The sequence below is a fragment of the Eulemur rufifrons genome, chromosome 19 (assembly GCF_041146395.1).
Source record: "Eulemur rufifrons isolate Redbay chromosome 19, OSU_ERuf_1, whole genome shotgun sequence".
In the NCBI taxonomy this organism is placed as follows: Eukaryota; Metazoa; Chordata; class Mammalia; order Primates; family Lemuridae; genus Eulemur; species Eulemur rufifrons.
This window is the reverse complement of record NC_091001.1, coordinates 93,718,145-93,743,710: the sequence shown is the minus strand read 5'-3', so window position 1 is coordinate 93,743,710 and position 25,566 is coordinate 93,718,145. Positions and strand designations below refer to the sequence as shown.

The 25,566-nt window shown below is 36.8% G+C and overlaps 1 protein-coding gene across 1 annotated transcript in view; it reads left to right on the top strand.

The window, feature by feature from the left end:
• The window catches only part of CLIP4 (CAP-Gly domain containing linker protein family member 4), a 50,267-nt gene that overhangs the window by 5,204 nt on the left and 19,497 nt on the right, over positions 1-25,566 (top strand). The window contains exons 2-10 of the mRNA XM_069494427.1: positions 755-894; positions 1,666-1,759; positions 2,853-3,014; positions 4,743-4,861; positions 7,956-8,192; positions 12,111-12,246; positions 18,892-19,035; positions 22,373-22,462; positions 23,225-23,368. Coding sequence (XP_069350528.1) covers positions 755-894; positions 1,666-1,759; positions 2,853-3,014; positions 4,743-4,861; positions 7,956-8,192; positions 12,111-12,246; positions 18,892-19,035; positions 22,373-22,462; positions 23,225-23,368 — 1,266 coding nt within the window. The remainder of the gene's footprint in view (positions 1-754; positions 895-1,665; positions 1,760-2,852; positions 3,015-4,742; positions 4,862-7,955; positions 8,193-12,110; positions 12,247-18,891; positions 19,036-22,372; positions 22,463-23,224; positions 23,369-25,566) is intronic.

The following is a 25,566-nucleotide window of genomic DNA, read 5'->3' as shown; positions in this document are numbered from 1 at the left end:
TGTTTTTTTCCTTCATGGAGTCATTCTCTTTTATTCTCTAGTCCTGAAGTGATACTAACTTTTCTCCAAATCTTAGGAAAGAAAGAAAGAAAGTTTTAAGAAATATGTAGATCACGTGTTCAATTTTGTTTAGTGTTCCATGTTTTTACTAATACAGATTCCAAAATAACCCAGTCACTTTGTCCCAAGGTTTCTTTCGTCTCTGCATTGCAAGATACTACTTCTGTATTGGTTGGAATAGCGTTTCCTCTCATTTTTCTCCAGTGGGTAAAGAGTGATGTTTGCTTATGGTAAAAAATTAGGAAACTACAGAGAGGTAAAAAGAACATTTAAAATTACAAGCTTTCCTAGTACATTTAATATTTTGTCATACTCCTTTTTATATATGTTTTAATCACAGATGTGAATCTGCTGTTCATAACATTTATGTTTTGAGAGGCAAAAATATTGATGAAATATGCCTTAGAAATAGTACTTGCAAAATTCAGGGTTTGAGATCTGTGCACTCGCATTGGTTTCATTTGAAATAGAATGTGGCATGATACCTGGAATTCTCATGTCACAACACTTTAGACATGCCTCATACTTTTTCATGATCCCACTTTGGTTTTGAGAATTGCTCAAGGTGAACCTACTTTTACTAGCATCTAAAGATACTTGTATATTTGAACCTTGGTCTTATTGTTTATTATTTGCAATATGTGTATTTGAAACTTCTAACAAATTTAATTTACACCTTTTTTATTGAAAACAGAATTTTCTTTCTTTGATCCTAATGATGCGTCATGCCAGGAAATTCTCTTTGATCCCAAAACTTCAGTCTCAGAATTATTTGCCATTTTAAGACAGTGGGTTCCTCAGGTCCAGCAAAACATTGACATCATTGGAAATGAGGTAAGGCATTCTTAAATTCTAAGTTTTGCATTATTAGGATTGTTAATAGTGTAAAGTTTTTTTCCATCTGAATACAAAGATGGTGATAAAGGAGAAGTCTGTTTATTTTTATTTACATTCCTAGGTTTCTCACGAGGCAGTGACTTGGCAGGATTTATTCTCCCCCTTGTTCCCTCATGCTCTCGACTTTCTCACACCTGGGGTTGTGACATCAGGGAATCTTGGTGGGAGCAGGGAGAGGCATTTTCATATTTTCTTCTTTTTACAAATTAATTTTGCAAACTTATGGATTTCACGAAGTGATTTGATTACCAACATGTTCTATGTACACTTGTGGGTGGTTTGGGAAAGATCTAGGCTTTATCTAGATCTATGTTTGATAAAAACATAATTTTTTTAACATTTGATTTTTGGAGGGAGGATGCCTTGACCAGCATGTTGTCATACTGTAGGAAGATGCTTATACGTTTTCCAAATATCATTACACCTATTAGAAAGAAAATTCTGCTCATGTTTGAGAGGAACGTATTTGGAATGCCAGATCACTTTGGAATAATCTTTAAGAATTTCCTTCAGTCTGGTGATGAGTTCAATTTTCATTATTATTGTTGAGTACAGATTCAAAATTTACTCTCCAGAGAAGCCAGTTCTATACTTTTTATTGAGAAGTAATTAGGATAAGATAGACTAACTTGGTTCCTCAGTGTTGGGTTGAAAGTACTCGGTCCTTCAGTAGTCAGGTTGTTACTGTATTTTCCTTGGCTTCTTCAGATTCTTAAGAGAGGTTGCAATGTGAATGACAGAGATGGGTTGACAGATATGACTCTTTTACATTACACCTGCAAGTCTGGAGCTCACGGCATTGGTAAGTATGTGGTAAATCTATTAATTGCTTTCATCATCTGCATTTGTTCTTGTATAATCAATGTTTATGCCAAGCGGGAGTCCCTGGCTGATGATAATATTGCCTGAAGATGTGAGGATTCAGTTAGGGTTTTCCAAAATCCTTGTTACCTTTTCTCAGGGATGTGTTTGTACCGGCCTGGTCTCTCTCAACTCTTCTGAAACAGGCTTCATGTCTGATTGCTTACTAGGTGAGAGTTACTGGTAACACCCTAAAAATCTTTGAGGGTTTATAGCAAGGCTTGACAATCCAAGGTCAGTCTTCCAAGCATACTAATCCCCACAGACTCCATTCTTTAGGCCTGTTTAAGGTCTCTTCCTACATGTGCAAAATATATGTGTATTTTCCAAAATTGGTATTCTCCTGTGCTTTATAATTTTATAAACCTGCCTCTCTTATTTAACTACAGGCTGGGATATCTCTCCCTGTTTTGATAGGCTGATAGAGCGCTTCTTAAACTATTGGTGGTGAAGGACTCTTTTTTTTCTCTTTTTGCAATCCATCATGGACTGATACTTTAGTAAAATAAAATAAAAATGAATTTGTAATACAAAAATTAAATAAAGACATAAAATAAAAGCCCAGATATTTTTCAAAAGGCATGAAGTTACATTTCAATTAATATACTCAGAAGCAGCATTAAATACAAGAAGAAAGTTACAGAAAGTACAAACAGATTACAGTTTGGGACTGGCAGTGGTCCACAGAGTTCACTCTGAGTAACACTGATAAAGTACATTGTATGTTTCTGGGGCTTCACAGTGTTCCATTATATGGATGTCTCCATTTATTTAAGCAGTTTTCTTGTACTTTTAGATTATTTCAGAATTAATAATAAACAATGCAGTGATGAACACCTTTACAACTAAGTGTTTATCTGCATCCCTGAGTATGAATGTTTTCCTAGAATAAATTCCTGAAAGGGAAAATTTTGAGGTGTAAGTATATATTCAGTATGTTGTTTGCTTTGGCTTTTACAATGAGGTAGTAGAAAGTCATCCATTGGAACTTAGTATTTGTACCGCAGAAAAATAATTTAGAAAATCTTCTGTAGGTGATGTTGAGACAGCCGTAAAATTTGCAACTCAACTTATCGATCTGGGAGCAGACGTTAGTTTGCGGAGTCGCTGGACAAATATGAATGCTTTGCATTATGCGGCTTATTTTGATGTCCCGGAACTGATAAGAGTGATATTGAAGACATCAAAACCAAAAGGCAAGTATTATCAGATCACCATTAGATGTTATTAATTGAGCACTTCAGTAGTGGCATAAAAATTATAATTCAAGGAGATTTATACTTCTAATCCATCTTATTTCATATGCCTTTTTACCCCCATTTTATTTTCGAAATAGTTTAAAATTTCTTTATTGAAGATCAATTACTATTCTTTCAAAAAAATCATCATACAAAGAGATACAAAATAAAACATTCCCTGGGTTTTCATATGTTTACAAATTCTCCAGTATAACATGGATTTTATGTGTAATTAATTCTGCATGCTTTATGATTCTTCGTCTTGCTTGGGTATCCAGAAATAGAGTGATAAAACCTGCAGAAGTAGGCACTGAAATAATAAAGACTATTTATTTTAGATGGTGTTCAGTTCTGAAATTCTGTGAGTTAACATAAAGGATAATATTTTAGGTTTTTTTTATTCCTATCTTGATGTTGATATCCTAAAATTGAAGATCAGAATGTCTAAGTCATAGTCCTGGTATTTTGACTTTCTCTCTGGTCCTCCATTTGGGGGTCATTTTTTTTTTTTTTTTTTGCATTACTTTAAAGCGAATGTTCACTGTTTTCCCCATTATAGAAGACATGTTTTAGAAATTCAATAGATAATTTTCTTAGAATGTTCATTTCTAACCTATGATTTGCATGATTGTCCATTTTCTCTTTAAAATTATAACTTTTCACTTTCGGAATGATATTGGGAAGAAACTTTTGTCAATAGTACTACGTCTTTAATAATTTAAGGAAGTTTGTCGTGAGCATGTCTGGGTTGTTTGAAGTAGTTGGTAGGGCATGTGGGAGTGGTGTCATTTAGATCAGGGTAGGATTTGCAGATTCAGAGGAATATCAAACCTTTATTATAGAATACATTCAAAATGGGATTGCCAACTCTGGAGGATTTCTGTTTTTTTGAGTATAACATAATGATGCTTTATTAAAAGTTATTAAAATGTCCTTAGAATTACAAGACTCCTTTTCTTATAATGAAATCCAAATTCATTTATTGAATGGAATGTTATGAATCAATATGTATGTAAGCATTTGTATGTTTAATTAGACTTTAACTGATTTGAAAATTTTGCATTGTTTTACCTGCCAGGGTTAGCAGTCTTTTTCTATAAAGGGCCAGATGGTAAATATTTTAGACTTTTTTGGACCATATTGTTTCTGTTGAAACTACTCAGTTCTACAGTTGTAGCATGAAAGTAGCCATAGAGAATATGTAAATGAATGGGTATGCCTGTGTTCCAATAAAACTTTATAAAAACAGGTGGTGGGTTGGATTTGCTCCATGGGTCATAGTTTGCTTATCCCTGACCTCCATCCTACTACTGTACCTCACTGTAGTTGTCATGGCAGATATGCAAGTGATTTAATGAGAGATTATGGTAAGCTAGTTACTTTTACAAATATGTATTATTGCCATTGTTTGTTTAAAAATATGGTTTCCAACTATGTTATAGTTTTAAAACCCACGATAATATCACTCTATTTTGTAATGAATTTTATTGTACTAAGAAAATAATTATTTTAACCAGCTTATAATGTAAAGATTTTGTTCCATTATGAAATAGTGCTTCTAGTGGGTTAAGTCTTATAAATGCTTAAAAAAGTCTGTTCCCCCCCAAAAAAACACACCTGTCTCCTTTTAAGTTATATAGCTAAATTTAAAATTCTAATTAATATACTTGTGATGTTTAATTGCAGATGTGGATGCCACTTGCAGTGACTTTAATTTTGGAACAGCTCTGCACATTGCAGCGTACAACTTGTGTGCAGGTGCCGTGAAATGCCTGCTGGAGCAGGGAGCCAATCCTGCATTTAGGGTAAGAGGTTAAATTAAAGGTGAAAAGGAATAGTAAAAGAATTTAAATTAAGGAAGTTAAAAGTCTTACATTATCTTCCAGTAGAGTATTGAATCTGGATGTTGTTATTAATAGCAGGACTCTTATATGAGCAAGTAATTTATATTTTTGTGTCACACATAAAGAGTAATGATAATAATCTTTATCTTAAATTTAAGGCATAACAGTGAGTTTCAATCCTCTTATATTGATAAATTCTACAAAATTTACTTCTGTTTAGGAAAGTAATCTTCCTTAAAATATCATACTCTTTGAAATTAAGTATCTCTTACTTAGGCTTTTGATATATTTATGAAAAGTTATCTCTTAAATATAAACACATATATCAAAGTTAACATTTTTTTCCATTAAATCATATCTTAAGTTTTTCTGAAAGAAAATTCATTCCAGAAAGTTAAAGCAAAATCACATTTAAGAATGGAGTAAATCTTTGAAAATGAATGTTTAAAGGAAAAATATATTTTTTATACTAAAAATGTCACTGATTTACAAAATTAAGACATAGGATAGAGTTTCCTAATCTTCAAATCCTTTGGTATTTTATTGTTTTGAGAAAGTGGTTCTCAGTTTTCATTTCCACTGTATTACTAAGCATGGCCTGCTCTGGCAGGGCTTCTTAATGGGGTCTGTGCCCTCCCTTGGAAGGGTAGGCATGGGCGGAGGTGAGTGTGCGGTATTTGAAAACGCCTCCTCTTCCCTCCCCTCTTTCCTATGTTCCCTCTCCTCCCTACTTCTTTGACACTTTTCTGTTTAGGCCTGTTGATTAGTGCCCAGCTGTTAATTTCCTCCCTCCCTCCCATCCTTCTGACCAGTGTTCGTTGGACACTGGGAGAATACAACAATGAAGTAGATAAAGTCCTTGTCCTCACAAGGAATATAGTCCAGGGAGGCAGGCAAGGAAGCAATCGCTTTGACTGTCTGTGCTGGGTTCAGTGTGACACAGTGGAATGGGGGTGGCACAGAATGCGGGTGTCATGCTTCAAGGGAGGGGCCTCTCCCAAAGGCTTCAGAGAGGTGACATCTAAATCGAGTGGTTAAACACAGGCAGGAATTAACCACTTGCTGGAGGGAGGTGAGAGAAGCATTGTAGGCAGAGAGAGTAGCATGCAAGAAGGCTAGGACATGGCAATTCAACCGGGCTGGCATGTGAAGGGGGTGCATGTTTGCTTTTGCCAGTACAACTGTTGGCAAAGCCCTGTAAGTGGGGACGATGTTTTGAATTCAGTGAGATGCTGTGAGGTATGTCATTGAGCTAAATTACCAGTTCAGGCCAGAAGCAAATTAGATTGCCATATTTTGAAAGTTAACCCTTAAAAAGCAGCCACCTTGTGGTTCAGCAGTGGCCCTCAGACTGTCCTTGGACAGCCACTAGTTAGATGATGGAATTCTGTGGTTAATCATGAATGAGTCTTCTTATGTTAGGAAGGTATCATCACTGTTCTTTTGTTATCATTATTGCTATTTAGTTTTTTGGGTTTTTTTTTTTTTTTTTTTTTGTGCCATGACTTGAATTCTAACCAATATTTAGTTTTCTTAACAGAAGTTTTGAGTGTTAAATTTTATGGGAGTTACCAGAAGTATGTAACTGGCTCTAAAAAGTGAGGACATAACAAAAGTCTAAAGTAAAATATTCATTTTAAATATAGCTTACAACTTATCAGTCCAGGTGGTTTTTAAACAAATTTTCTCTCAGAGTATACATTAGTGCAGTACTTCAAATATAATCTTCATTATATTTTTTATTTTTTCTTGAAAAATGGTATTAAAAGAGTCCGTCACCATCCCAGAAATCTGATAGCATGTCTATATTTTTACTTAGGACCAAACTGACTTGAATTTTAAAACAACAATGTGAGGCAGTTGCAAACTAACTATGTTCCAGAAGCCTCGTTCTTTTATCTATGTGGGTCTTTTGAATATTATCAGCAGTGAAGAAGAAAGGGAAAAAAGTTTCTCTGTTAACAAAAGAATCTTCATTTGTCATATTAAAAGGAGATGATAATCTGGACTCTTTCTCAGGCTAAGGTTTTGGTTAGGGGGTGTTAGAAAACAGATAATTTATATGACAGGACTTTGATTATGTAAACACCATGCAAGTGACAGTGGGATTATAACTGGCCATTTTATCTTGTCACAGGAGAAATCCCAGGATAGTCTCACTTTTATAGTGAGAACAGAGCTGTTTTCTTGATTATAGCCCCAATTTTGGAATTATGAAACTCTAGTTCCTATTTCTTTTCTATTTAAGAGACGGGATCTCACTCTGTCACCCAGGCTGGAGTGCAGGGGTGTGATCATAGCTCACTGCAGCCTTGAACTCCTGGGCCCAAGCTGTCCTCCTGCCTCAGCCTCCCTAGTGGGCTGGGACTGCAGGCTCATTGCCACACCTGGCTACATAGTTTCTATTTCTGAAGTCTGAGCTCCCATGGGTGGGCAGGAGAGATCACAGAGCCAAGGTGACAATGATGAATAGTTGGGTCTGGGATTGGGAAGCCAGTCAGTCCTGCGACTTCTGTTTCCAAACTTGCCTACTCTATGCCTGTGCAGCCAGCGTGCTCTCCACTCGTGGCCTGAGCACTTGCCCACGCACACAGCACTGTTCCCAGCAGGTGACCTGCACGGCTGCTCCCTCAGCAACTTTGGGTCTCTGAATGCTCTGATCAGCGAGGCTCCCCTCACCGCTCTGTATAAATAGCTCCCCCTACAACCACCTCTGTCCCCATGTTTTCTATTCCCCTTCCCTGTTTTTTTTTTTTCCCTCTAGGCCAGTTGTTACCATTTATTATACCATATAATTTACGTGTTTCATTTTTTATGGTTTTTATGTCCCTTCAGAATGTGTGCTCTTTGAGGGCAGGGCCTTTTTATTTTCTTCACTGCGGTATCTTCAGCACTTAGGATGGTGCCTGGCGTATCATAGGTGTTCAGGAATTATTTTTGAATAAATAAATGATGAACGAATTTAACTTAAAATTCCTCCAACAAGAATTTTATGTGACTGTCTAGTGCTCTAAGTACATAAGAACTGAGAATTTTCTCTCGTCTTCATTTGTAGAATGACAAAGGACAGATCCCTGCTGACGTTGTCCCAGACCCAGTAGACATGCCATTAGAAATGGCTGATGCCGCAGCAACTGCCAAAGAAATCAAGCAGATGCTCCTAGATGCGGTGCCTCTGTCATGTAATATCTCAAAGGCCCTGCTTCCCAATCATGATCATGTCACTAGCAAGGCAATGCTGACGTCGCTTGGCCTCAAGTTGGGGGATCGTGTTGTTATCGCAGGACAGAAGGTACAGTAAGTAGCTGCAGTCTCGAGAGCCGTGTCCAAGGTCATTGTGTCTGTGGCCTGTGTTCCAGGGAGCATACAGCATGGTCAGAGTTTTGAATTTTTGAAAAAAGTTTCCAACATATAGATAGAAAGATAATGGAAAATGCGAAACTTAGATGCAAATTTACTGCAAGGTTTTAATATGATCTAAGAATACAAACTATTTGAATTTAATGATGAAGACGTCTTTATCTGAATAAAGAGCGGAGTATAGTGGACCTGTTGAGGGGGTTTAGAGGCGTGAGCTGAGGAGTGGGCTAGCCTGGAGGATTTTCCTCGCAGCCCCCAGTGGCGCTTCTCCTGCTGCCGCTGTTCCTCAGAGGTGGAGCCCAGGAGACCCCGGCTGTTCGTGGGTGTTTGTCTTTGAGATCCCACAGATAGGGAAATCTGAAATACTGTATAACCTGGTAACAGATTTATGTGGAAAAGAGGACTCCTCCTACTCCCACCATCCCACTGAAGATTCTCCAGACGCCTCTTTTTCTCCAAGCTTCAGTTTCCATATAGCAGTCACTTATTGTCAGTTTGTTTGTTTTTTTCAATATCTCATATAGGAAACGTTTTTGTTTTTGTTCTTAATGTTGAGGTTAATAGGGAGCTGGGTGTGGAGAATGGAACAGGGCATTCCTGCTGGCATATTGAGTTTCTCAATATGGTTACATCTCAGTGTTTGGGGGGTCTTGTGGGGAGGGTGAGGCAAGTTTCTGAGAACAAACTGAAATTTAGAGGTTTGATTTATTGAGAAAATTACTTCAACACAGAAACAAAACTACAAACAAGGTATTATGTTAAGAAAATGACATTCACCAAGTTACAAAATGATGCATTTATAGGACATTTGTTAGTTTTTCATTGTCTTGTCTGTGGAGCTAAAATATCAAGGAATTACGAATGCATACCTTTTTTAAATTTAGGATTAATATTCACCTTCTGTAGTCTTTTTGTATTGTGTCTGAGAATGAACTTAAGAGTTCTATTGTTTTATTTTACTTTTTATTTTGGATAATTTTAAACTATACAAAAGTACAAGCATGTATAATGAATATGTTTATACTATTAATAATCAACTAGGTTTAATTTTATCAATTTATGGACAATCTTGTTCTGTTTATATTTTCTTTCAGTCTGTTGCTTGTCTTTTCATTCTCGTAAGAGTATCATTCAAAGAGCCGACATTTTAAATTTTGATGAAGTCAACTTTTTTCTTTTATGGATTGTGTGTTTAGTATCATATCTAAGAAATATTCTATGCTCATCCAGAAGTTTATAGTTTAGGTTTTACATGTAGTTTTATATTATATAGATTGAGTTTCTTTCTTTCTTTTCTTTTTGTTTTTTTTTTTTAATTTTTGCATATGGTTATATATTTGTTCCAGCACCATTTTTTGAAAAGACTATTCTTTTCCCATTGAATCGCCCTTGCACCTTTCCGACAATCAACTGGCCATACATATGTGGGTATATTTCTGGATTCTACTCTGTTCTGTTGACCTAAAGACCACCCTTTCTCCAATACTGTTATGATTACTGTTGCCTTATAGTGAGTCTTGCAATCAGGTAGTGGCAGGCCTTTAGTTTTTTTCCCCAAAATTGTTTTGACTATTCTAGTTCCTTTGCCTTTCCATGCACATTTTAGAATCACCTTGTAGATTTTTATTAAAAATCCTGCTGGTATTTGAATAGAGTTGTGTTGAATCTATAGGTCAGGTTGAGGAGAACTGGCATCTTAAAAATGCCGAGTCTTTGAATTCATAAGTACAATATACCTATTTATATGGTTCTTTGGTTTATTTCATCTGGGATTTGTAGTTTTAAGCATGTAGATATTGCATATGCTTTGTTAGATTTATACATAAGTTTTTCATGATTTTTGGTGCTATTGTAAATGGTGGTGTTTTTAAAATTTCATTTTCCAATTGTTCATTGCTAGTATATAGAAATACAGTGGATTTTTTTATATTGTCTGTGTATTCTGTAAGCTTGCTAAATTTATTAGTTCTAGTGGCCTTTTTTGTTGCAGATTCTTTGGGATATCCTATGTAAACCATCATGTTTTCTGAGAGTAGAGTCAGTTTTCTTTCTTTCTTTCCAAGCTGTATACATTTTATTTTTCTACCCTATTTCATTGCCTAAGACCTCCAGTAAAACAATGATAGGAGTGATAAGGGCTGATGATGTCTTGGCTTTGTTCCCAATCTTAAGGGGAAGGCACTTGGTCTTTTCATCATTAGGTCTGATAATTGTTAGCTGTAGGTTTTGTGTAGATGCCCTTTATCAAGTTGAGGAAGTTCTCATCTATTCCTAATTTTCTGAGAGTTTAAAAAAATTATTATCATGATAGGATGTTAAAATTTTCTAAAGACTTTTTCTCCATCTGTTGAGATGACAAGTCTTTTTTTTCCCCCTTTAGTCTGTTGATGTGATGAATTACATTGATCGATTCTCTGATGTTGAACTAGTCTTGCATTCCCATGATAAACCTCACTTGGTGGTGATGTATCATCCTTTCTGTATATTGCTGGATTTGATTTTTTATTATTTTGTTGAAGATTCTTGTGTCTGTGTTTTTGATGGATATTGGTCTATATGGTTTTCTTATAATGTCTTTGACTGATTTTGGTATCAAGGTAATGTTGCCTTCATAAAACAAGTTGGGAATTGATCCCTCCACTTTTATGTTCTAGAAGAGTTTGTATAGAATTATTACTTTTCCCTTAAATTATTTGGTAGAATTCACTGGTGAAGCCATCTGGGCCTAGAGGGTTTTCGTTTCATTTTCTTTCTTTCTTTCTTTCTCTCTTTCTTTTTTAGGTTTTTAACTACAAATTCAATTCAGGTGTGAGCTTTGGCATTTGTGTCTTTCAAGGAATTGGAGCAATTCATCCCATTTGTCAAATTTATGGACAGAGAGTTGTTCGTAGTATTTTCTTACTATCTTTTTACATGACTCAGGATCTGTAATAATGTCCATTTTTCAGTTGTGATGTTTGTAATTTGTCTTCTCTGTTTTTTCCCTCTTGGTCTCCAGCTAGAAGTTTATTAGTCTTTATCCTTTCAAAGAACTTGCTTTCAGTTTCATTGATTTTTCTCTGTTGTTTTTTTGTTCACAATTTCTTATTTCCTTCTCTTTTGCTTCACTTTCTAGTTTCTTAAAGTGGAAATTTAGATCATTTGATTTGAGACCTTTTTAAGTATAATCATTTAATGCTATAAATGCTCCTCTAAGTACTGCTTTTGCTGCATTCCACAAGTTTTGATAAATTATCATTTTCATTCAGGTCAAATTATTTTCTAATTTCCCTTAAGACTTTTCTTCTTTCACCCATGGGCTATTCAGGAATATATAGTTTAATTTCCAAATATTTGGAAATCTCCATATATTTTTCTGTTAGTGATTTCTAGTTTAATTCCATTAGGGTCTGAGAACAGATTTTGTATGATTTCTGTTCTTTTACATTTGTATTCTCGTGTTTTGGGCAGAATGTTTTATAAGTGTCGGTTAGGTCAAGTTGTTTTATAGCTGATTTTAAACTGATTTTCTACCTACTTGATCTATTGATTACTAAGAGAGGTATATTGAAGTCTCCAACTGTAATGCAGATTTGTCTATTTCTCCTTCCAGTTCTATTGGTTTTTATGTCATGTATTTTGAAGCTCAGTTGTTGGGTGCATACACATTTAAGATTCCTAGTTTGTCTTATGAATTGACTCCTTTATTATTATTTGATGTCCCTTTTTCTCTTTGGTAATGTCCCTGTTCTGAAGTCTACTTTGAGAGAGTGAGTTTTTAAAAATGTCCATGATAAAGTAAATTTGCAAGAGTAGGACTCTTGGAATTACTGATAATACTCAAAAGTTATTCTGATTTATATTTTTTTAGGTTGGGACATTAAGATTTTGTGGAACAACTGAATTTGCAAGTGGGCAGTGGGCTGGCATTGAATTGGATGAACCAGAAGGAAAAAACAATGGAAGTGTTGGAAAAGTCCAGTATTTTAAATGTGCCCCTAAATATGGTAAGGTTGATATTATTTAACCTAGTAAGAATTAATTAAAAATAATTGTTTTACTCTTTTACAGTCATTATATAAAACTTTTCTTTGGGTTGCTTAGGTAATAAATGAAGGCTATGTGGATTTGAGGAGGACCTTTTAAGATAGGATATGGTTGTAGCATGGTTATTCACATTGATGGGAATAATACAAGAGAGGCAGAAAATGTTGCAGGAGAGAAAGGGGCAATTGTAGAAAGAATGTTCTTAAAAAGTTAAAAGGGGAATGGGGTGCAGTATAAGGGTTAGCCTTGCATTAGATCAGGCATAGAGGAGAGGGGAGAGAGGTAGTGGGAAGGGGAGATAATTCTCTTTGGATTGTTTCTGTGTTCTCAGAAAATATGAAGTAAGATCATTAGCTGATCTTAGGAGAGGGAAGGGTGGTTGGAGGTTTGAGGAGAGAGAAGGTGTGAAGTACTCATCTAGGAGAGTTAGAACGTGAGTAGTTCAGGAACATGTAGTAGACAGCCAAGCAGTGCTGAGGGCCTATCTGAGATTTGTGGTCATGAACTTAGAGTGAGACCAGTGTGTGCAGTTAGGTGTCTTTCTTCTGTCATATTAAGCTGCTTGGGTATAGGTACTGCATAAGTAAAGAGTTTGGTTTCATTGGGGTTAGATTTTTCTAGAATATGCAATAGAAGGAAAGAGGCAAAGGAGTTGAGGGTGTATGCAGGGGAGTGATTAGAACATTGGATCACGGAGTCTAAGCCGGTTAGGGAGGAAGATGAGCTGTGAGAAAGTGGTGGGACTGGTCGTTCCTGAGGAGGTGGAGAAGCCAAGTGTGGGCGCTGGGGCAGGGCAGCTGGTGTGGCAGGAGATGGTAGATGCTTTCAGTGAGAATTCTGGAATGGAGAGGTGGTCATCAGCCTCCTGAGTGGGGACAGAGGGAAAGCTCACTGGAAGTGAAGCCCTTATGGAGCTGGCAGCCAAGGTGTTAGGCGGCTGTCTGGGTGGGCGTTGAAGTCACCACAAGTGGGGACAGAAGGAGTGGAGGAGAGGAGGGCAGGGAGCCAGCCAGCTACAGAGGTTTTCACTGAATGAGTGAGTAGTAGTGACTCTAAGTTGAGTTGGTGGCTTCCAAAAGGAGAGGTAGTAGGTAGAACAGTCTGGTGGCATATGCCTCAAATAGCTTCTCTCTCTCTCTCTTTCTCACTCTATATCTCTCTCGCTTTCTCTCACTCTCTTGGAGAAGTAAATGTTGTGAAAATGGCTGTGATGGCAAAACACACAAAATAACCACTTTCTCCTCTCGTGGCTAGCGTCAGGTGATGGTGTGGGACACGCACAGCTACTACATGAGAGTGCTTCAGGGAAACGGCATCCTCAGGAGAGAGCCAGGGTTCAGCTACAGGGAAAAGGTGAAGGAGCGCTCAGGCAAGGCAGGGGCTACGACTGATGTGAGACCATGAGGTTCCGAGGTCACAATACAAAGGTTTGGAGGATGTGGGGAGCATTGGGTTACTGGGTCAGGTTAGTGGATTTAGGGAAACAGTTGACAGGAGTCTTTGGCATCTGGTAGTGACCAAGGTTGTCTTGATGGTCTTTTTGGGAAAGCGTTTTTCCTTGCGGTGGTCTCGGGTGGTTTTTAGTGGGGAGACAGTGATGATAGTGGTGCCAGCAGAGAGGGGTGCTCTCATCAGCACAGTACGAGCTGCCGGCTGGCCGTGATCCTTGCTGTGAGCAGTGATTGGGAGGAGGCCTCCCTGCAGGAGCCCACCCGCCCTGTAGGCCTCCCTGAAGTCCTGCTTACCGTGGTGTGGTGGCTGGGGGAGGGCCTCCGTTAGTGGGGAAATACAGACGCTGGAGAAATTGGATAAGCAAGTACGGCCACCCTTATGACTGTACTCCTGAGCTGGGATGATTCTTTCTCTTTCTGACAAATGTTTAATCAGATTCACACACACACACCTGTTCTGCATATTGGTTTCCATATCATAGTCACTTCTATGTTGTGAACATTTTTCCTTGCGCTGAAATATTCTCCATGATTGTACAGTATTTCATCTCACAGCCCAGTGGGGAGGCCATGTAGTGTAGTGATGAAGGGGGAACTTTGGTGTCTGACCAAGTGGGAGTGAACCAGCGTCTCTGCCTGCAGCCACGTGAAATTTCTCTCCTCGTGCCTCAGTTTGTCTTCTGTAAAATGGGGATAGCACTCTCATGAGGATTCATGCACGGATTCCACGTGTTGATAAATGTGTGGAGCACCTAGAACAGAGCTTGATTCCCTGTAAACACTCAAGTGCCAGCTATTGGCCAGCTGTTATAAATTTACCAAAATTACAAGGTTCCTGTCATCACACACTTAGGAGGGAATCTCATTTTTTGGTTTATTAAAATATTTTTTGTTTATGAAAAATGCTCATTGCATAAGATTTGAAAAACATAAAAAAGAAAAAGAAAATTAAAATTCTACATTTTTACTTGATATCCTATTATAATTTCCTGAAATCCTTACATATTATTTGAAAATGTGATTTTTAATGGCTCCATTTCCTTTACTTTTTCCAATTTGATGGGTGAAAATTTCCATGTTCGCATTCATATTTCTCTGTGGTTAAATAGAACATTTAAAATGTTTTGTTGTAGTATGTGTATTTTTTGTGTTTTCTTGACAATTTCGTGTTCATTTTATTTAACTGAGATATTAGTGGGTTTTTTTTAAGAAACTGTTGAGTTTTTAAAAATACATATTTAGTATTAAGCTTCTATACTTATTATAATTTGCCCAGTTTGTCACTTGCCTTTGAACTTCATTTGTAATGTTTTTTGCACATATAGTTCTATGCAGTTAGAAGACTTTTCCTTGATAATCTCTTATGTTGCTTTTAAGCTTTGATAATTCTTCCTACTCCAAGGATTAGTTATAAATTATATATGTTATCCCTTTGAATGTTTTAATTTTTTCTTTTATTTTTAGTTGACATAATAATTGTACGTATTTATGAGGTATAGAGTGATATTTGGATATATGTATATTATGTGTAATAATTGAATCAGGGTAATTAGCATATCCATCACCTCAGACATTTATTTCTTTGTGTTGGGAACATTGAGAATCCTCTCTTCTAGCTTTTCAAACATATGCATAAATTATCATTAACTATATTCACTCTACAGTGCTATAGAACACTAGAACTTAGTCCAATCTAGCTATAATTTCAGTGTTTTAATTTTTTTACACATATTTAATCCATTTGGAATTTATTTGGTTAGCAGTGTGAGGTAAAAAGTTTCCTTTTCATTTTCCTCTGATAGCTAATTTTGGCAACTGTCAAGCAGGCTAAGGCAGAATCGAAAGCCCATAACAACACACAGGGCCAGTGTCAATCAGATTTATGGGACATATTTAGATTGTCGACAAAATGCCACGTGAACTCCCAAACTCTCATCACCCCAGGAGAGAAGGTGTGGCTTGGACAAAGCTTGATACCCCACGGACCTTTGATCTGCCCCCCTTTATGTACTTAAAGGCAAGTTGGGAGGCAAGGGCCATGCGTTGGATTGTGTAGACATGGGCGTAGCCCTACCTGCCAAGTCAGCTCAGTGCTCTGAGCCGGGTAGGGCATGGCCAAGCTGCTTAAGGTGAGGGCAGGAGAGTTGGGGAATCCCCTGCCAACCAGGGCCAAAGAATTTGTCTTTTTTCAGCAGTAGTTTTCTTTCTCTCTTTCTAAATCTATAATTTTTTCCCTTTGACTTGTGCTGCTTTTATTATAAATTAAGTTCTTATAAATGCTATGGTCCATTTCAGGATTGTTTTATTCCATTGATGTGTTAATTCTAGCACATACTAAATTTCTTTAAACTGTAGGAAATTTATAGTAAGTTTTAATACTTGTTGCTAATACTGTTTTTATGCCTTTTGATAATTACCAAAGTGAATACATGTACATAGCTTAATAAGTCAAATAGTATCGTAAGCCTCGTTAACAACAAAACCCTCCTTTGGCTTGCTTTTCCCTGCCTCTGAGTCCTGTTCCTTAGAGGCAAGAACTTTTTCAGCTTCTTTAGCTGTATCTTCTGATATATCTGTATTTGTAAATAATATATTTATATGAATCTTGCTTGATTTTTCCAATTTGAGACATCTATTGACTTCCTACTATGAAGAGAAAGATTTAAAAGTTTTGAAGCTTTTTAGTTTAATGAAGTCCAAGACCATTCTTCTAAGCAAAGTTACCAGAAGAATGGAAAAACAAACACCACAGGTACTCACTATTAAATTGGAACTAATTGATCAACACCCAGGTGAAACGAAGTAGGTGGGAGCGGGGAGGAGGGGACGGGTAAATTTACACCTAACAGGTACAATGCACACTACCTTGGTGATGGCACGCTTATAACTTTGATGCAAAGAATTCTTCATAATATGTTTATTTTTAGTTAAGCCTTGTTATGTTAAGATCTGAAATTTTAAAAACTCTGAGAAAAATCCCATCAGTACTTTGATTAGCATGAGTAACTGAATAGCAAGGGTGGTCTGTGCACTGTGCCTCCAGTCATTGCTTTGAGTTTGGTTTTGGTTCTCCCAAATAATACGGTTAATTAAAAAGGTAAGAAGAGTGAGAACTATATAGATGAGGTTTAAATGCTTATAGAAATCTATTTAAGCAATAGAATTAGATATTTAGTTCTTTTAAAAAAAATAGTAGCATATAGAAATTTTCTGGTAAGTTCTTGAAAGAAAAACCATATATTTTCCCCTCAAATTAAGACAAACATTTATTGAACATATTATGACATTAATGATACAAATAAAACAAATTAGAGAAATAATGCATAGTCTGTTCTCATAAAGATTTTAATTTTCAGTTTTTTCCAATCCTGTCTATATTTACACATCCAGTTTTTTTACAATGTGATCATAATATCAAATAAATAACTTATTTTTATTTATCAATTTACTTTTCACATTTTTTCTGTATTACTATGTGATCTTTATTGTTTTAATTATTAATGGTGATATAATAGTTTAACGATATAGTTACTTCATCATATTGCCAGTTATGTTTTCTCCTGTTTATGAATAATATTGCAGTGATGACATATTCAGGCATACAATCTTTTTCTCCTGTTTGGATTATTTTCTTGTGATTAGTTGTCAGAAGTGTAATTGGATCATAGCAGTAAACTAGAAATTGGGACGTTCTAGTAAACTAAAAATTATTTTAGCTCTTGAAGTGTGTCTGTTCCTTATAGTGTACAAATGTAACCTCGTAACCTTCATCTACACAATTAAGTATAATTATTTCCTCATAATTAATTCCATCAAGTGGATTAGGTCAGGATTTTTGTCTTTTAGAAAAATTGTACAAATTTTACATTCCCAGAGTATAAAATAATTTCTGTTTTCAGATACATGGCAACACTGATTGTTATCATCATCATCATCATCATCACCATCTCCACTGAGCTTGACAGAGAGTGAGTGTGTGTGTGCGTGTGTGTGTGTCTGTGTATGTGTTTGGGAAGGAAGAGAATTTAGAGAAAGAATAGAAAGTCAGGGAGAATTTCATAGGTAGAAGACAGAAGACAGAACATTGTGAATAAGACAAAAAAAAAGGAGGTAGGAAAATCAGGATAAAGTAGGATAGAATCTAAGGTTAGGAGAGAATTTCAAGATTAGCAGAAAAGTACTATGGTTGGCACTTTTTAGCTAAAAAAGCAGTAATTTTTTGTAGTATTGAGCATTTTTACCCTGCTTTAATGCAAGTTATTTTTAATATAGTCCATTTTAGTCATGTGTATTTGTTAGGCTGTAAACACTCAGTGAAAGAGGGTAATATACATATTATGACTTTATTTTTTCTTTTTAAATATCTTAGCCAGATTATCTTGATATTTATAGTCTGTATGCACTATCTCTAGTGTTTGTGCATACTTATTTATACTGGCTATTTTACTGCCTGGATAAACTCCTTTTTAATGCAATTTTATCCTCCCAGCTGCTGTAGATAGGCAGCCCCTGCCCCAGTGCCTGCCCCTGCGTTCCACTCCTCCCTAACACCCTGTATTGTTTCTGGTTGTCAGGAACTGAGGGCTCAGCCTTTTGGGGAGATTATGTTTTATATTCAGAAAGATGTGTTGTATCCCTACTATGTGTAAGGCGCTGTAATTAGGTACAGTGAAGGAATGCATAATTGAGTAACGTTTGAAATTTCTCTTTAAAAGGTGCACAGTCTGTAGGAGAGATAAGATCTGGATATGAAAAGCTGTAATGTGGGATAAATATAAATTTCCAAAGGAGATAAAAGGTGACATGGAAGAATAAGATTTTATACTGCATAGTTCACTGTTAACTTGCCAATGGCTTATAAATAATACAAAACTGTTACCTTTTCTTATTTAACTTTTTCCCTGAATTTCACTTAACACCTGATTACATATCTTTTATGTGGTTCTTAAATTATTGGTGTGTTGTTAGTCTTGACAACTAGATTGTAAGCTCATTGAGGGCAAGTATTTTTTTTTTTTCCTGTCTTTCACTACAGGACACGTAGGCACCAAAGAAGAACTTAAAGGTTTATATTATTAACCACTTGTACTTGCCCCTTTATTTGAGGCGTTTTGAATTGTTTAACACTAACTAAAATTCTACATTCTCCTTCAGGTATTTTTGCACCTCTTTCAAAGATAAGTAAAGCAAAAGATCGAAGGAAGAATACACTACACACTCCATCTACAAAAGCTGCCGTACCTCTCATTAGGTCCCAGAAAATTGACGTAGCTCATGTAACGTCAAAAGTAAATACTGGTAGGTCAATCAAGAAACTTAGCTCTCTTCTTCAGCATTTTCATTTTATTTGTGAAATTTCTAATATTTATATTGTTTCACTCTTTTTTGTTAGCCCACTGTGAAACCTGAATTTAATAAAACCTGCATCCATGATTAACGATTTTATCTCTTAACAAGAGAATTTCAGATTTGTTCCTTCCTTTTCTGTCCTATTGTCTCCTTACCTTTATCATCCCATAATCTAACCTCAAAGCTAAATTTTTTTTTACCTCCTTCAAATCTTTGTGAGACACAACTAGCTTTATGTTCCTCACCTAATCAAGGATGTGTAGTGACTTCTTTCTTTTCAGAAGAAGTCCTGACTCTTGAAACTAGCAGTCAAGTCCTCTTTATTTGATGTATTCTCATACCGCTTCTATTGTTGAACTGTGGTTTGTTACATCTCTTCCCTGTCTTTCCCATACATTGTTCTCATTCCTCCATTCATGATTTTGTCTCATGCTTTTTATCTGGGTACGGTAACTTCTGCCTTTTGAGGTCCTCACCATTCTTTACCTCCTTGTGTGCAGGTCCTGTTTCTCCATGAAAACTTCCTTGATGACTTCAGCTCTCTTTAATTTCTTTGTTCTCTAACTTTGTATGCACTTTTTATCCATACCACAATTGCTAATTGTTATCTTGGGTTTTGTCATGGGATTGCTTTATGTAAATCTTTTATTCTCTCAGCAAATTTTTAAAGCTTTACATGGACTGTGGGAGTATTCTGTAATTTTGTATTCACTGTAGCACATAGCACAAAAATAGGTGCTTCATGAGGACTTGTTAATTCATCAGTAGCTGAAGCAGAAGGCTTTCTACCAGGATGAAAGGATTTTGTCCAAGAATTTGGCTGGCCTTTCTATCCTGTTCTGTTGGGCTATTTGAATACCCTGTGTCAACACTGTACTCCCTTAATTATTATAGTTGTAAGAAATAAGTCTCGATACCCAGTAGAGGAAAGCCTCCTACCTTATTTTTCACAATTTATTGTCTTCCCTGTTTGGGCCTTTGTAAATCACACTTCCATATAAATTTTAGAATCAGTAGTTAAAATTCTTTTAAAAAAATCTGTTGAAGTATTAATTGGTATTTCGTTTAAACCTTAAATCAATTTTGGAAGAACTGACATCTTTGTAATAGTTTGTCTTTTATGAGCTTGGGACATCTTTCTATTTAATTAGGTAATTTAAAAAATATCCTAATAAGATTGTATAACATCTTCTATAGATATTTTATACCTGTTTCATCAGATGTATTCCTAGGTACTTCATACTTTTTGATGCTGTTGTAGATGGTATCCCTTTAAGCTGAAACTTGGAGGTACACAGTGGGTATGTCAGGAAGCTCCAAGAGTAACCCCCTCTATTTCTGCTCTGGGGAGAAGAGGGGTCTCCTATTAGACAGGACATGGAAGAAATCCCGTTTTCTTTCTTGCTCGCTTTTCCCCGCTTGATTCTCTCCCACTCCAGTCCCCAGCAGTCCTGTGTGGCACAGCAGCAGTGCATGGGCAGGCACCCAGAACCCCAAGGAAGGGGAAGGGAATATTTGTCTCTGACCAGAGAAACTGTGGTCCCATGAACATGGATGGAATCCCTATTGGTTTTTTTTCTGTTTTCTCACTGCTTGGCCACAGAGGCAGAATCATTCTCAGGAGATTGTACGACAGAGCAGGATACCGAAGCCTGGCCCTTCTACTCCAAATATGAGGCAGGGGTGCTCTGGAGCAGGAAGTGTCAGGGAGATCCTGGAGAGGGGCTCAAGAAAATGACCTTAGAATGCTGGATGTGAGCTCCTAGGCCTGCTCTAAGTTATGCCTGTGCAGATCTAACCAAAGGCTTTGGTCTCCTTGGTAGACTGCTGCTTAGGTCCCAGACTGACCACTGAGTAGCACAACACACGGGACAGATCCAGGTAGCACTGCAAAGGTGGCGAAACTGAATCGACATTGGGACCACAGTGCACAGAAGGTGGGCAGGAACTTCCAGCCTGAACCTACCTGGGTTGACTACCTGCTAAAGCAAAACAAAACAGTCAACATACTCCATGTGATTTAAACAAGACCCAGTGTACCATGACATAATGTTCAAAATATACAGGATACAATTCAAAATTACTCAAAATATGAAAAACCAAAAAAATCTCCACATCTTGTAAGGAAAAAGACAATTAAAGCATGGGAGCTTCAAGATGACACAGATGTTGCAATGAACATATAAAGACTTTAAAGACTATATTATAACCATGCTGCAAGAATTAAGGGTGAACACTCTAGAAACAAATGGAAAAAAGTTTCAACAGAGAAGTAGAATATATGAAAAAGAACCAAATGATCCACACATGTGTGTACAGACACACACAAACAGGTACAAATAAACCTGTGATAATGTAAGACTGGTGAATTGCATCAATGTCAGTGTCCTGGTTGGGATGTTATACTGTGGTTTTGCAGCATGTTACCCTTTGGGGAAGCTGGACAAAGTATACAAGGGATCTCTTTATATGTTTTTTACAACTTTATATGGATCTCCAATTATCTCAATAAAAATTCAGATAAAAAGAACCAAATGGATATTTTAGAACAGAAAAATAACTGAAAAATAAGAAATTCACTCTGCAGTTTGCCTTCATAAAATCTCCCTAATCCACCCCCTCCAGTTTGTGCTGGTCTAGTTCAGACTCTTATGCCTGGACTATTGTAATAAATTCTTGCTGGTCCCTGCTTCCAGCCTCCCCTCCTTTGTTTTCCCTCTAGACCTTGCTGCCAGGAGAATGTTACTGAACTAGAATTCTGTTCATGCCAGTCCTCCTTTTCAAAGCCCAGCAGAGGCTTATTCGCCACTGTGGAGTTCCAGTTCCTTAGCAGGCACCGCTGCCCTCTGAGGTTTTACTGAGACTTGTCTGTCTTCTCTCCCAGATGTACTGTGTTCCAGCCAAGCTACCCACCATTCTCTGTGTCTTTAGGATTTTCTTTTTGTCCCACCAGAATTCCTACTCTCAGTTCTTCCTGATCATACCACCAGTATTCTCTGGAAGAAATCTGACCTAACCCTCAGTCCTTAGTGGATTGTTATATGGGTTAAAAAATATATTTTAGTGACATTTGGGGAAATTGGGGTTTTCAGATGGGCTGGGAATGCATTCTTTTCTTTCTCCTTTAAATAATGAAATACTGGTCTTGGCTGTCTATGAATTTATTATCCAAAATGTTTTCACAAGTGGGTAAGATTTAGGTAATGAGGGATATGTGTGCTTTTAAAAAGTATGGTTTTAATGTTAAGCAAAATCCTTGCTGAAAGTGTTTTATTTTGTGTCCTAGGATTAATGACATCAAAAAAAGATAGTGCTTCTGAATCAACACTTTCATTGCCTCCTGCTGAAGAATCAAAAACTGTAACAGAGAAAGATGGTAATGTAACTTATAACTTCTGTTTCTCAAATTTTAATTTCTGATAGAACTTTAAAATAACATAGTAGAAAAAACAGCTTATTTGGGGGTTAAGTTTTAAAGTTGGTAAAAATTGCCTTTGACACTCCGTTAAGCAGCACATAATAAAGTATATATATATTTTTTTTGTATAAAAGCCTGTCCTGTGATTCTTATGTCTTAGTTAAATTAGAGAGCTACGGGAATAGATTGCAAGAGGGCATAAAAGGAAACTCCGTAGTACAAATGGCTTGACAAAAATGTTTAAGTTGCCCTTAGCTACCAAATCACTAGGTGAATACCGCATGAGGATTCCTGCTTGCCTTCTGATTTAGCTCAAAACATTTTAATATTAAACTTTTGTTACCTTAAAACATACTAATAGCATTTTTTGTTTTTTGTATAAATAAGTGGGACTCCTCTATCTCATCTAAGGTGAGAGGTGAGTGATAGTGGTGGTTAGATTAGGTAGGCAGTTTATATTAATTGATATGGCGACACCTCCTATGTAAGATTGTGTTATTAAAGTGTGAATCCTTAAAATACTACTGCTTGTGATATAAAACCTTTTATATGTAAACTACCGTATATTTGGATGAAATCAGACATTTAATTTGACACTGAATAATCCATACTTGAGGAAGCTAGATGGAGAGTTCCAGAAAGATTTGCCTGGAACAGCTTATTGGTCCACTTCTTGCTTCCCCCGTCCTTTGATATGTTCTTTTCCGTTACCTGGTTTAGTTACCCTGCATGGATCTATGAGCAGCTCCTCTTCTACATCGTCTTTGGAGCACAAACAGAGCTACCCCAAGAAACTGAGTGCAAGCAGCAATAACAAGAAGACAATGAGCAAAAGCTCTTCTCTGTCATCCAGAGCCAGTGCTGGTATCTATGGCTTTTTCAACCAGGCTTTCTTGGTGTTTTTTATCTTGGTTTGTTTGTAAGTAGATTTGCTCTTTTTAAATGTGTAGAAGGAACCCTTTACTTCAATCAGAGTGAACTACTCTGCACTCTTCCCTGCCTCCCCCTGAGCCTTAAGCCTTAAGGTCTCTTCATTTTGCTGTTGGATTGATATAAGACTTTGCATTTATCGTCATTTAATTTATTCTTAGTGGTTTTGTCCCATCTGAATTTTGTTTCTTGCATTTTGCATATTAGCTTTTTCACACGCCTTTGTGTCATCTTCATATTTAAAAAGCACATCCCCTGTTTTTATTCAAGTGATTGTTTAAAACCATGTAGGAGAAGGTCAGAGGGTCCGCTTCCAGGATGACAATGACATCCTGTTCTGAGATGGCTTTTTAACTAGCCGTGGACCCTGCATAATCTCATTCAGTCCACATTTCTTCAGTTACATGTAAGGATATGTAAAATACCTTATCAGATTTATTTTTGAAATTGACATAGATTGTGTCTATTGCAGTTCACTCATTTATTTATTTATTTATTTAGTAAACTTGTCCAGAAAAAAAAAAAATGAAGCCATCTTGGCATAAATTGTTCTTAACAAACCTCAAAATAATTACTAGATTCTTTTTCTAATACTTCTAATACTTGTACTGAACCAATATTTTGTTATAGAAAATGTTTGTGACGGGATTTTTTTTTTCCTTTTGAAATACTTATTTTATTGAATAGGAAAGAAACCCCAAACCCTCAACAGTAACACTGACGTAATAAACCTTAAAGGTGGGACCTGAAAAGTAGGGGACATGGAAGTTTTGCTGAACTAATTATTCTCTGAATAGCTCGCCCTCCCCACACCCCAGCCGATTTTGCTTTAAGGTGTGCGGAGCAGAGGTGAGGAGATGTGGTGGGATCCTGCTTGTCCTCCTTTCTGCATTTCAAGGCCAAATGAAAATTTGGCCTTTGGACTTTTGACATTTACTTCATTTTAAAATTTATATGTGGGTATGGAATTACTCTTTTTTTTTAACCTTTTATGCCAAGTGGTTCTAGTGTGCCTGTATATTTACCTTTTTTAAAAAAATAAATTTGAGAGTTATGTAGGCATAAATAACAGTGAAGATAAAGAGAGTTTTTGGAGTGAGAAAGAGGATCTTTCCCGGAGGGGAGAGGCAGAGAATGGGAGAGTCCTTGTTAGGAACTCCAGAGACATTACCTAGATGAGTAGATTTTCTACTTTTTCTATAGATTTGCATTTGAGGGAGATGTGGGCTGCAGAGAATGGGAAATAATGGAAAGTTAGGTTAAAGAATTAGAGAAAGAAGAACGTAAAGAAAGGCTCTGGGGAATGGGAAAGCAGGGGAGGAAGCCTGTGGTCTGCGCTTCAGCCTCATGTACCCCATTATTGGACTTACCATCTTTGGTCCATTGTCTACAGGCAACCTGGGGACAGGCCTGAGATTTCTGGTCAGAGGGTCTGGGTTTTCGTCTAGGTGTGCTACTTACTGGCTGTGCACACTGTGCCTTAGTTAATTCCCGAGTTTGTATCTTATTTATCGTTACAGTTTTTATGAAAAGCACTTTGTGCTAGTCATTATGGGGGCCTGGGACTTTTTGGTGTAGTGCTTTATCCAGACCTTCCTTCTCCATGGGTTTATGTCACTTCAGTTACCATATTTTTAGTTTCCCCCTTTTTCACAATATGACTTGTCCTCCATCCCACGTACTCATCTAGGGTTCCCTGGGCCTTCCTGGATGGCAGCTATTCAAGTCTCAGCCTATGTACTGATGGAACAAGTCTCAAGGGCACACCTCTTCTCTTGCAGCTGTTATATTTGAACAGCTTTCTAGACAGTATTTCTCTAGGACTTCCGATGTTTAATAGTGGGCATTTCAGGGTTTAGTTTTGAATCAAGTTGAGAAGGGAGGGGTTTTGTTTTTAATAAGGAAATCAATTTGGGGTAATTGGAATCTTACAGCAATTTTACCTCCAAATCACATTCCTTTTTGTATTATTTACACTGAATCCAGGTAAACTACTATAATTCTAGCACTTTACTAGAATAGGAATTGGCATACTATGGCCCATGGGCCAGATCTGACCTACCACCTGTTTTTGTGAAGTTTTAATAGAACACATCCATGCACATATTTTTCAATGTATTGTCTATATTCAC